This window comes from Orcinus orca, chromosome 8, assembly GCF_937001465.1.
Source record: "Orcinus orca chromosome 8, mOrcOrc1.1, whole genome shotgun sequence".
NCBI classification, from domain to species: domain Eukaryota; kingdom Metazoa; phylum Chordata; class Mammalia; order Artiodactyla; family Delphinidae; genus Orcinus; species Orcinus orca.
Genome location: NC_064566.1, coordinates 78,194,813 through 78,207,385, shown reverse-complemented (window position 1 = coordinate 78,207,385; position 12,573 = coordinate 78,194,813). Strand labels below are relative to the sequence as shown.

General features: G+C 38.6%; 1 protein-coding gene across 1 annotated transcript; it reads right to left on the bottom strand.

The window, feature by feature from the left end:
* Positions 1-301: 301 nt before the first annotated feature.
* Positions 302-7,485, bottom strand: LOC101279455 (tripartite motif-containing protein 64-like). Its single transcript, XM_004286491.3, has 5 exons — positions 6,895-7,485; positions 5,637-5,732; positions 4,697-4,947; positions 2,049-2,149; positions 302-994 (listed from the first exon to the last, which is right to left on the bottom strand). The coding sequence occupies exons 1-5, from the start codon at positions 7,303-7,305 to the stop codon at positions 501-503; spliced, it is 1,353 nt and encodes a 450-aa protein (XP_004286539.2). The 5' UTR covers positions 7,306-7,485; the 3' UTR covers positions 302-500.
* Positions 7,486-12,573: the final 5,088 nt, after the last annotated feature.

Here is a 12,573-nt window from a genome sequence, read left to right as displayed (position 1 = left end):
TTTGAAACCATATAATAGAAAAATCCATGAAGAATAAAACTGGATTAGGGGGTGACTTGGGAGGGGGAGGGGGAATGGGGAGTAAATGTTAATGGTCATTGGTTTATTTTGGGGGTGATGGATATGTCCTAGAATTAGATAGTTATGGTTTCACTTTTTGAATATTACTAAAAGCCACTGAATTATATAGTTTAAATGGGGTAACCTTTATGGTATGTAACTTGTATTTTAATAAAACTATTATTTATGACAGAAGAAAAGCAACTGATTATACTCTATGAAATATTCCATAATAAATTTTTATTACAAGAAAATTTAATTAACAAATTTATACATTCAACATGGTTATGCCATTTTATAAACATATAGTCGTATGTTCCATTAAATTACAATGTGCTCAGAGATAGTCAGATATCATCCTGTGGCCTCACGTGAGGTTTAGGAAAGCAATTTGTTCAGGCAAGAATTTCATCAATTAAATGGTCATGGAACTTGACTATTCATGGAGACCTAAGGCAAAGGAAAGGCGTCAGAGGGGAGGAGAAGGAGAAAGGAAGGAAACTATATATGAGGGAACCTCTGCAAACATCATAGAAGCTCACAGTTCCATTGTCATAATCCAGAAACACTCCAATCCTACCCAAAGGCCTTTGCACATACTGAATTAAGGGTGGGGAGTTTGTGGACAAAGTATAATGATTGTTCACCTTCATAGAAAATAGCAAAAATGCTTCTTCAGAATCAATAATGATATCAGTATCACTCGTCAAGATATTTTTACAGACTCCCAGAATCCAGTTCGAGGAGTGTGTCACATCCACCTCCCAGTAATGCCTCCCAGAGGTGAAGGCCACAGCTCCCCAGGCCACAAATCCTTCCACAATCTGGGGCTGTCTGGACACGTCGTGATGGTCACCTCCAAACATCACACTTGTACCATCCTCAGAAAGGCTCACATTGTGAACGGTCATTTTCTGACTCAGAACATTATCCACTGCAGAAAGAGCAAAAATCAGGTCAGCAAATGAGATTTCCACAGCCTGAGAGGCAGAGGCTCTCTACCCAATGAGTCTTTTCATTTTCCCTCCTCCAAGGAAATACAAAGCAAAGACAGCAAAGGGAGTTCAGACTAGCTCTTCTATGAAGAGTAAGAGTCATTACTATCTCACCAGCACACAGAAAGACTTCAAATCATACAGAAAAAGAAAAAAAAAGGGAGATATGAACTCTGTGAAGTCTGATTTAATGTCAACGTCTTGACAGTTTATTTCAGGACTCACCAAAATCATTATTCTTTTTCTTTCATTTAGAAAACTTTTCTTGTGTCCTTTGTCTTTAATATGATCTAGCATGTAGATAGCACTTGCTATCATGTGGGTATTTATTGGGCTATGGTCTCTACTTACTACATTTTCAAAGGTCAAAATTTTGATAGAAATCCATCAGTGAATAGTTTGGAAGCTTCTAAAAGGATGTTCTGGAAGCTTCTAAAAGGATGTTCTGGCTAACCATGTTCAAATATCCCTTGCCTTTCAGTTGTTCTGAAATTGATCTAATAGCATTACAATTATCCTGCCTAAGCTAATTTTAGTCTTTTCTGTCAATTCTTGCTGATTTTAGAAATAAATCTTTTTGTACAATGCATAATAAATGAGCTGGTAATACAGAACAAATTAAAAACTAGCAATGCCATATTTAACTTTATAAGAGTGAAATAAACTGAATAAACACAATATTGATGGTTACTCACAAAAGTAAATATTCTCTCTCTTTATAACCACATGAGCAAGCTGGTTGCTCTCCTCTTGCTCTGCCTATGTCATATGTAACTGAATATATATCTCTAGCTTTGCATTTTCGGTAAACTATAGGTTGCAAAGTTCAGCCTTGATCTTTGTAATACGACTATACAAGCAGGAAAAATGTAACAACTTTGGGAAGTTATGTACTACCTTCATGTCAGAAAAAATAAAATAACAATAAACGAAGGCTCCTTCCCAAGAAGTTCTAATGAAATGTAGTCCTGCTCACTGAAGGTTGACTCTTACCTCTGAAGCTGTTCAGCATGTCTAGGATTCCAGTGACAGGCCAGGAAGTGAGCTCTGGGTTCACTGGCTGAGGCTTTTGCATCTGTATCAAATCAGTCCTGTAACAAATGACATCAGTTGCATTTCAAGGTCAAAGGCTAATCACAGGACCATTACAAAAAAGCAGTTTTTAATCCAGGATATTTTGTCAGAATTCTCCTATTTTTGGTTAATTGGATATACATTATATTCTACACACTTGGGAATATAAAAAGTTACCATACTTTTTTCTAAATATAAATTACATCAAATTTCAACTCCCCTATTCTTCTCAGACTTTACTCCAGTTTTCAACTTATTGAACTTCATTCACTTCCTCTATTCCAACTCAGGTGATGCAAAGATCCTGGGCATTTTACAGAGAGCAAAAAATTCAGGCAAAGCCTTTGGGACTGCAGTCAGCAAGTAGTCATCAAGGATACGTTCAGTGTCTAAAAGGAAGAGTTCACTGAGCCCGACGTGTTTGCTCTTATCAGCCCATTAAGGGAATCCAATTCCAGCCTGGCTGCCTTGGTCCTGAAGGTCTAACTTTCCAGTGGGCACCAGGAAGCCATTAGCTCTGAGGTCCTACCTACAAGGGGGCTTGCTGTAATGGAACAGGCTGATTCAGTGCTACTCCTAGGAACAAAATCACAGCCCCTCTTCCTATTAGGGAATTTGCCCCTTTCCTGCCATTTTCACCTTCCAACTCATTAGTGTAGGTGCTTCCTCTGTGATATCTCAGAAAAATCCCTTCCCTAAGTTTTACTGTGGTGAGTCTGGAGAGGATGGGGTGAGTGGGTGGAACAAAGCCCAGAATGTCAGAAAGTTTTCAGGTATATTTGAATTCAGCCAAATGAAAAGGAAACTTCTCAGACCAAGGATCAGAAGGCCTCTAGAATCCTTTTGAAATAAAACAGAAAATAGCCAAAAAGACGATGTTAATAGATCAAAAGATGTACTGTTCGTCATCCATGTGCGAGGGTTCTGCATGTATGGATTCAACCACGGATTGAATCTGTAATTTCTGTTTTATTTTATTTATTTAGTTAGTTAGTTTACACTAGGTCCTTGTTTGTTATCTATTTTTTTGTTAAATTTATTTTACTTATAGAATAATACCTAGATAAATTCTTTTCAAAAAGTTTGAACATTATAGGTAAAGCTAAAGTCTCCCTTGACCACCATTTTTTTTTTTTTTTTTTTTTTTTTGCGGTACGCAGGCCTCTCACTGTTGTGGCCTCTCCCGTCTCAGAGCACAGGCTCCGGACGCGCAGGCTCAGCGGCCATGGTTCACGGGCAAAGCCACTCCGCGGCATGTGGGATCTTCCCGGACCGGGGCACGAACCCGTGTCCCCTGAATCGGCAGGCGGACTGTAAACCACTGCGCCACCAGGGAAGCCCTGACCACCATTTTTAATCCTGATCTTCTTCCCTATGGCTTGAGATAACCACTGTGTGTTATTTATTTTAAATATAGCAGTGTGTACACGTCAATCCCAAATTCTAAATCCATCCTTCCCCTACATTCTTCCTCCCTGGTTCTAAATGGAAAATATTCAGAAAAAAAAAAATTCCTGGAAGTTCCAAAAAGTGAAACTTGAAAATGCCACATACGTGGGAACTATTTACATAGCATTTAATTTACATTTTATTAGGTGTTATAAGTAGTCTAGTAATGACTAAAGTGTATGGGAGCATGCTTATAAGTTATCTGCAAATACTATGGCATTTTCTATAAGGGATAGTGCATCCCGGGATTTAGATTTTGGGGATGGCCTGAAAACAATTCACCGTGGCACCAAGGAATGACTATCCAACCACTTCATCAAAAAGACAACAACTTTTCCAGAAATCAAAAGTCATTAGCGTACACTCACATTTCCAATACATTTCCCGAGGCCTGCAATGAAAAAAAAAAATCACGTTAATCATGAGAGTTCTGTCCTTTTGCATCTTCTTTACTATTCTTGTTTGTTCAATAAGGTATTGTTTTTCTCATTCTCCTCTAAGGAACAATCAGAGGCTATCTTAATAACAGAACTTAAACTAAAACATGATGAGCTTCCTCAGGGCACATTAAGGAAGGAAGGAAGGAGGCCAGCAAGAGTCTGTGTAATGATGCAACAACATCAGGTTTCCAATGTCAGTCATTTCTCAGTCCTATTCCCAAGGAGAGATCTCACCATTTATGATGACAATTAAAGCAAAACAAGGAACCATATAAAACGAATTATAGAGTGCATTGAAATTGACTACCAGTTCTAAAAATTTTACCTAGACAATGGGCAAAACCTCAATGTCTTCAGTAAGTGTGGGATAATAGAGTGACAACGTATTGAGAATTACTCCAAGAAAATTAACTTTCCCCTGGTCACAGAATTTTGCTGATTTTCGATAATCTGTCTGGATAGTACTCCTGATCACACTGAAAAAATTTTGTCCTATGTTAGCTAGTGAAAGGATTAAAAAAAACCTCCCAAAGATTACCAGGCTATGAGAAATAAGGGATTGGACAAGTAAGTTAATGGGAGTCAAGGAGCATCATCCCTTAGCTGAGATAAGAGTATATGCAGGTAACATTTCAATGTCATGGCAACAGTGCCCAGAATAGTACTTCTATCTCTGAGGATGGAACCTCCCTTCTCACCTGGAGCAGCTCCAAGTCGGGCTTGTGGCACATCTCAGTCAGCTCTCTGTACATTTCTTTCAGACTTTCTTTCTGTTGAGTCATTCTGAATTCACTCTCCCTGAGTTGCTGGAGAGTCTCCTTCGCTTCTTCCTCCAGCGCCTCCAGATGGAGTTGCTCCTGCTTCTGGAGAAACAGGTGGATCCTCTGATACTGAACTTTGATCATCACCTTCCTTATGGCCGCATAGTTCTGCAGAGATAGTGGATTCAAAGAATCACTCATCCTCATTCTCAACAGAAAACGTCAAACATTATTTCCTTACTGTCATCGGGAAAGCTCTTGACAAACTTTCTGCCTCACACCTCAAAGGGTCCTTCCTGTCCATCCTTTCTCTAAGTTTCTCGCCTTTTTTCCTGTTTAAATCAAGCCATCTGAGGGGGTTCCAGTTTTTCTCCCTAGGAGGATTCTTCAGGGTTCTTACTCCATCAATTATTTCCTCTCTTACCCAAATCTTGTTTTTTCTTGTTCCTTTCCCTGATTTTTCTAAATATTCTTTTATTAGGTAAACCCCATACTGTGCATCTTTAAAAATATGCACTAATTCTCCTCTAGGTACTGCTGTATTCCTCTCCTCACCTTCACAGACACACTTAGCACAATGTTGTCTTATACTCCATGTCTGAGAAGGTTTATTCAAATCTTCAAAATGTGGCCTAGGAATACGTCTCATGCCTTGGTTTTCCCATATACTAGCACTCTTTGAACTACTTTGTATTGGTCTGTTATAATTGTGATTACTGATGATAGGTCATTTGAAACCACTACTCTTTCCAAGGAAAAGACCACTATCCTTTACCTGGTAATTTGAATTTTGCTAAAAGTCTAAGCCAGGATTATATCTGTCTCCATGCAAACAAATAGAATATTTTAATTCTTACCTCTAACAACTGAGTTTTGTTAGCTTCTTGATTCAGACTGTTTTGCATTTCTTGTGTCATTTTCCTTAAAGAGTCCATTCTCTTCAGAAGTTTCTCCTGCAAAAGAACCATGAGCTTTAGCGACACAGATGATACCATAAATTCCATCCCCTTATGTATGAGCAAAGGCAGTCATTTAGAGTAGGGGTCCCCAACCCACTGGGCCGAAGACCGCTACCAGTCCACAGCCTGTTAGGAACGGGGCCGCACAGCAGGAGGTGAGAGGGGGGCGAGCAAGTGAAGCTTCATCTGCCACTCCTCATGGCTCCCCATGGCTCCCCATGGCTCGCATTACCACCGGAACCATCCCCCCAACCTCTCCCTGCCCCCATTCATGGAAAAATTGTCTTCTACGAAACTGGTCGCTGGTGCCAAAAAGGATGGGGACCACTGGTTTAGAAAATAGAAATCTTGAGTTTGAATGATGTGGTCAGATTTTTCCACATTAATCTAATTTGATTCTAATATGTTGAATATCAAAGTGACAGAAACATATAATGAAGAATTGGGGTGGGGGGACTTCCCTTGTGGTGCAGTAGTTAAGAATCTGCCTGCCAGTGTAGGGGACACAGGTTTGAGCTCTGGTCCTGGAAGATCCCAAATGCTGCAGAGCAACTAAGCCTGTGTGCTCTAGTGAGCCTATGCTCTAGACCCCATGAGCCACAACTACTGAGCTCGCGTGCCACAAGTACTGAAGCCTAAGTGCCTAGAGCCCATGCTCCACAACAAGAAAAGCTACTGCAATGAGAAGCCTGTGCACCACAGCAAAGAGTAGCCCCCGCTCGCTACAACTAGAGAAAGCCCACACGCAGCACAAAGACCCAATGCAGCCAAAAATAAATCAATTAATTAAAAATTTAAAAAAGAAAGAAAGAATTGGGGAAACTTTATAGATAATGGAATCTCTCATTTCCATGAGAGAAATGCAATTTCTCATTTCCTAAGAAATTGAGACTCAGATTTTTATATAACTTGACTAAGAATGCGTCAAGCTCACATCAGAAGCCAGTGTGCCTTGTGCTACCACATGCCCCAGGATACAGCAGTTCCACATGTTTGGACAATTGGGCAACAACATTAAAATGATACACTTACATGACCTACACTGAAAAATCTCCACCTCGACCATCTCCATCCCCATCAACTTCATTATTATCCTCATCTTTCTCTCTGATCTAGGAGCCTGTAGGTTCCTAACTGCTTTAGAAGCATCACCTACCCGGTATTCCTCAGCAGCCCATTGTATTGGACTGTGGCTGTGAGCTGCATGCTCTGGGGACTCAGAGCAGGGGCCACAGAGCAGGGTCTTGTCAACCTCACAGAAGAGTCCTTTGGCTTCTTTGTGTGTCAAGCAGATCTGCGCCTCCAAGCTGTTGGTTTGTTTAGCTGTGTCCTGTCTGGCGAGGGAAGCCAGCCTCTTGAGTACAATATTGGTTTGGAAATCTGGCTTCTCTGATAGTCCCCTGCACTCAGGGCAGCTCTTTGGAGTCTGGTCTTCCTCCCAGCAGAGGTACAGGCAGGGACGGCAAAAGCTGTGCCCACAGTCTATGGTGACGGGGTCTATGAAGTAGTTCATACAGATGGAGCAGGTTAGTTCATTCTGGAAGGCTTGCAATGTGTCTGAATCCATGTTTCTGAAAATTCAAGACAGAATTAGAGAGGATAAGAGAGAAAGTCTTTCTTCTGCCCTGATAAGGGAAAGTAAAGCCTTTGGACAAAGCTTGTCTGCTTGAACTCTATCTAATTCACCTATATGCTTACCCTCAGTACAAACCTAGAAATGGTGAATACAGACAGGTTCATGCTGATACAAATGATAAAATTAGATAAGAGAGTCCCTAGCAACTTTTTTGTTTAAAATAAACCATGTTCTCAGTCATACCTAAATTACATGGATGTGCTTAAAGCTTAGACCAGCGGGTAAATGGTGACTCCAGAGTTACTTTTATTAGCTGATTGGTACAGAAGCACATATATAATCTCAATCTGTCTGTCTCTCTCTCTCTCCATGACTCCATGACTGGAACCCATACTTGCACACACTTTGTCTCTATGCTAATGTTCTCTATGTCTCCTGTCTCTGAACTGACAGATGTGCTTTTCTAAAGACAAATAAAATTGTTTAGAATAATTTAAACTTAATATAATCAATGTTGGCTTTACCTTTGGCATCTTAAAACTATAAACATTTCAGTGTTTGCTTCCAACTTAAATAGCAAAACTCCTCCTTTCAAGACAAAAAAGGAAAAAATTATGTTATTTCTAGTTTAGCAAAACAATTTTTCCTGGAGTCAGTTCAGATCATCAGAGCACTTCACATTTTGAACTAGTGAATGTTCAAGCTACAACAGTAATGAGTAAAAATTAATCAGTTGTTTTTTAAAACCAAAGAAAAAATTTGAATATACACGAAGATTTTCTCTCTACACTAGAAATTCCAAAGATGTAGTTAATGGAAGCAACATCATATTCTCTTTGTTTCTGATATTTCCCTATTTGACCAATGCCACTTCTTGGGAGTCCCTATCAGTTCATTGGATCTATCCTGAACACTTTTCAAATCTACACTGCAAACTGAAGGCTTTAAAAATACAGCGCCTTTATTCTGGCATGGACATATATACACTACCAAATGTAAAACTGATAGCTAGTGGGAAGCAGCCGCATAGCACAGGGAGATCAGCTCGGTGCTTTGTGACCACCTAGAGGGGTGGGATAGGAAGGGTGGGAGGGAGACGCAAGAGGGAGGAGATATGGGGATATGTGTATATATATATAGCTGACTCACTTTGTTATACAGCAGAAACTAACACACCATTGTAAAGCAATTATACGCCAATAAAGATGTTTAAATAAAAAAATATATATAGTGCATATGAACTTTACAAGAAGATATTCTAATTCATTCAACACATTTAACTCTTATGTTCATCTGTATAAAGGCTATGAAATGTATACATTATGTTGAACATTTTAGGTGTTCTATGTGTTTCATAAATACATATGTCTGTAGAAATCTCATTTAAGACCTAAAAACATCTAATAACATGTAAGGTAATGGAATAAAAATGATTACATATGTTAATATTACAAATATCAATATATTACAATTGCTCTAGTTACAGATATTTTAAATATTAAGGTCATTTAAAAAAACTAAGACAACTACTTGTTTGCTTGGACAAAACCCAAGCAGGCTAATAAGTAAATGGAAAGGATTTGGATGAGAGAAAATAGGCATGAAGATATTTACAATCAATTCCTTACTTACCAGAGTCCACTGTGAGTGGTCTTACTTCTGGAAGGCTGCACGTCCTGGAAATCTGTGGATATCAGGGTCAACAAGAACTGTCCAACACCTGGTAGCTGCACTTTCCCTCAGTCCCCCTGAGAGAAGCAGTCACCCCTGGACAAAGTTGCCTTTTAAAGGGTTAGACTCTCCTGAGGCCACACCTACTTCTTGAGATTGGATAATAGCTTCAAAGGGAAGTGGAAAATACTGATGTTTACTCAGAAAGGTGTGAAAATGGTTGATTGGGTTTTCGGTATATAGAAAACCCAATCTTAGGGGGTTGAGAGCCTAAAAGAATATAGACTTCTTTTGGGGTAAATATAAAAAAAAAATTGGTGAAAACTTTTAAACAAAATACTTTATATATGTTATATATACATACATAATAATATACATCAATGTATATGTTTCTATTAATATGAATATAATATAGTAATTATTTATACCATAATTATGTGAGTAATTATATTTAATACAATGCATAAAGATGACTGTTTTTTATTGGGGTATAATTGACATATAACCTCATATAACTTTCAGGTATATAACATAATGATTTGCTATTTGCATCTATTGTGAAATGATCACCATATTAGTTAACATTCATCACAGCATGTAGTTAAAAATTATTTCTTTTGTTATGAGAACTTTTAAGATCTACTCTCCTAACAACTTTTAAATATGCATTACAGTATTATTATCTGTAGTTACTATGCTGTACATACTGTAGAATATTATTATTATTTTTTTTTTATATACTTTTTTTTTTTTTTTTTTTTGCTTTACGCGGGCCTCTCACTGTTGTGGCCTCTCCCGTTGCAGAGCACAGGCTCCGGACACGCAGGCTCAGCGGCCATGGCTCACGGCCCCAGCTGCTCTGCAGCATGTGGGATCTTCCCGGACCGGGGCACGAACCCGTGTCTCCTGCATCGGCAGGCGGACTCTCAACCACTGCGCCACCAGGGAAGCCCTAGAATATTATTTTTAACAGAAGTGCCATACTACCTGTATTTTGCTGACACCTATCACAGTTTATCAAATTACCAATGCTTACATACATGTTATTTCACTAAATTATCTATTGTTTGTTAATTGAAGCACTACTTATAAAAAAATATGGGAGCTTCCCTGGTGGCGCAGTGGTTGAGAGTCCGCCTACCGATGCAGGGGACACGGGTTCGTGCCCCGGTCCGGGAAGATCCCACATGCCGCGGAGCGGCTGGGCCCGTGAGCCATGGCTGCTGAGCCTGCGCGTCTGGAGCCTGTGCTCCACAACGGGAGAGGCCACAACAGTGAGAGGCCCGCGTACTGCAAAAAAAAAAAAAAAAAAAAAAAAAAAAATATATATATATATATATAAATTGACCTTGCTAGAAATTTTTAAAGTGAAAATATAAAGAAGATCAATAGTTTTTGAATTTTATTTTATTTTTTTAAACAGCAGGTTCTTATTAGTCAACCATTTTATAAACATCAGTGCACACATGTCAATCCCAATCTCCCAATTCATCACACCACCACCCACACCCGCAGCCACTTTCCACCCTTGGTGTCCATACGTTTGTTCTCTATGTCTGCATCTCTATTTCTGCCTTGAAAACCAGTTCACCTATACCATTTTTCTAGATTCCACGTATATGCATTAATGTATGATATTTGTTTTTCTCTTTCTGACTTACTTCACTCTGTATGACAGTCTCTAGGTCCATACGCGTCTCTACAAATGACCCAATTTAGTTCCTTTTTATAGCTGAATAATATTCCATTGTATATATGTACCCCATCTTATTTATCCATTCGTCTGTCAATGGCCATTTAGGTTGCTTCCATGACCTGGCTATTGTAAATAGTGCTGCAATGAACACTGGGGTGCATGTGTCTTTTTGAATTATGCTTTTCTCTGGGTATAAGCCCAGTAGTGGGATTTCTGGGTCACATGGTAATTCTATTTTTAGTTTTTTAAGGAACCTCCATACTGCTCTCCATAGTGGCTGTATCAATTTACATTCCCACCAACAGTGCAAGAGAGCTCCCTTTTCTCCACACCCTTTCCAGCATTTGTTTGTAGATTTTCTGATGATGCCCATTCTAACTGGTGTGATGTGATACCTCATTGTAGTTTTGATTTACATTTCTCTAATAATTAGTGATGTTGAGCAGCTTTTCATTTACTTCTTGGTCACCTGTATGTCTTCTTTGGAGAAATGTCTATTTAGGTCTTCTGCCCATTTTTGGATTGGGTTGCTTGTTTCTTTAATATTGAGCTGTTTATATATTTTGGAGATTAATCCTTTGTCCATTGATTTGTTTGCAAATATTTTCTCCCATTCTGAGGGTTGTCTTTTCATCTTGTTTATAGTTTCCTTTGCTGTGCAAAAGCTTTTAAGTTTCATTAGGTCACATTTGCTTATTTTTGTTTTTATTTCCATTACTCTAGGAGATGGATCAAAAAAGATCTTGCTGTGATTGATGTCAAAAAGTGTTCATCCTATGTTTTCCTCTAAGAGCTTTAGAGTATCCAATCTTACATTTAGATCTCTAATCAATTTTGAGTTTATTTTTGTGTATGGTGTTAGGAAGTATTCTAATTTCATTCTCCTACATGTAGCTGTCCAGTTTTCCCAGCACCACTTATTGAAGAGGCTGTCTTTTCCCCATTGTATATCCTTCCCTCCTTTGTCATAGATGAGTTGACCATAGGTGCGTGGGTTTATCTCTGGGCTTTCTACCCTATTCCATGGATCTATATTTCTGTTTTTGTGCCAGTACCATATTGTCTTGATTACTGTAGCTGTGTAGTATAGTCTGAAGTCAGGGAGTCCGATTCCTCCAGCTCTGTTTTTTTCCCTTAAGACCGATTTCGCTATATGGGATCTTTTGTGTCTCCATACAAATTTAAAAATTTTTTGTTCTAGTTCTGTAAAAATGCCATTGGTAATTTGATAGGGATGGCATTGAATCTAGATTGCTTTGGGTAGTATAGTCATTTTCACAATATTGATTCTTCAAATCCAAGAACATGGTATACCTCTCCATCTGTTTGTATCATCTTTGATTTCTTTCATCAGTGTCTTATCGTTTTCTGCAGACAGGTCTTTTTTCTCTTTAGGTAGGTTTATTCCTAGATATTTTATTTTTTTGTTGCAATGGTAGATGGGAGTGTTTCCTTAATTTCTCTTTCAGATTTCTCATAATTAGTGTATAGGAATGAAAGAGATTTCTGTGCATTAATTTTGTTTCCTGCTACTTTACCAAATTCATTGATTAGCTCTAGTAGTTTTCTCGTGGCATCTTTTGGATTCTCTACATATAGTATCATATCATCTGCAAACAGTGACAGTTTTACTTCTTTTCCAAGTTGTATCCTTTTATTTCTTTTTCTTCTCTGATTGCTGTGGCTAAAACTTCCAAAACTATGTTGAATAATAGTGGCAAGAGTAGACATCCTTGTCTTGCTCCTGATCTTAGAGGAAATGCTTTCAATTTTTCATGACTGAGAATGATGTTTGCTGTGGGTTTGTCATATTTGGCCTTTATTATGTTGAGGTAGCTTCCCTTTATACCCACTTTCTGGAGAGTTTGTATCATAAATGGGTGTTGAATTTT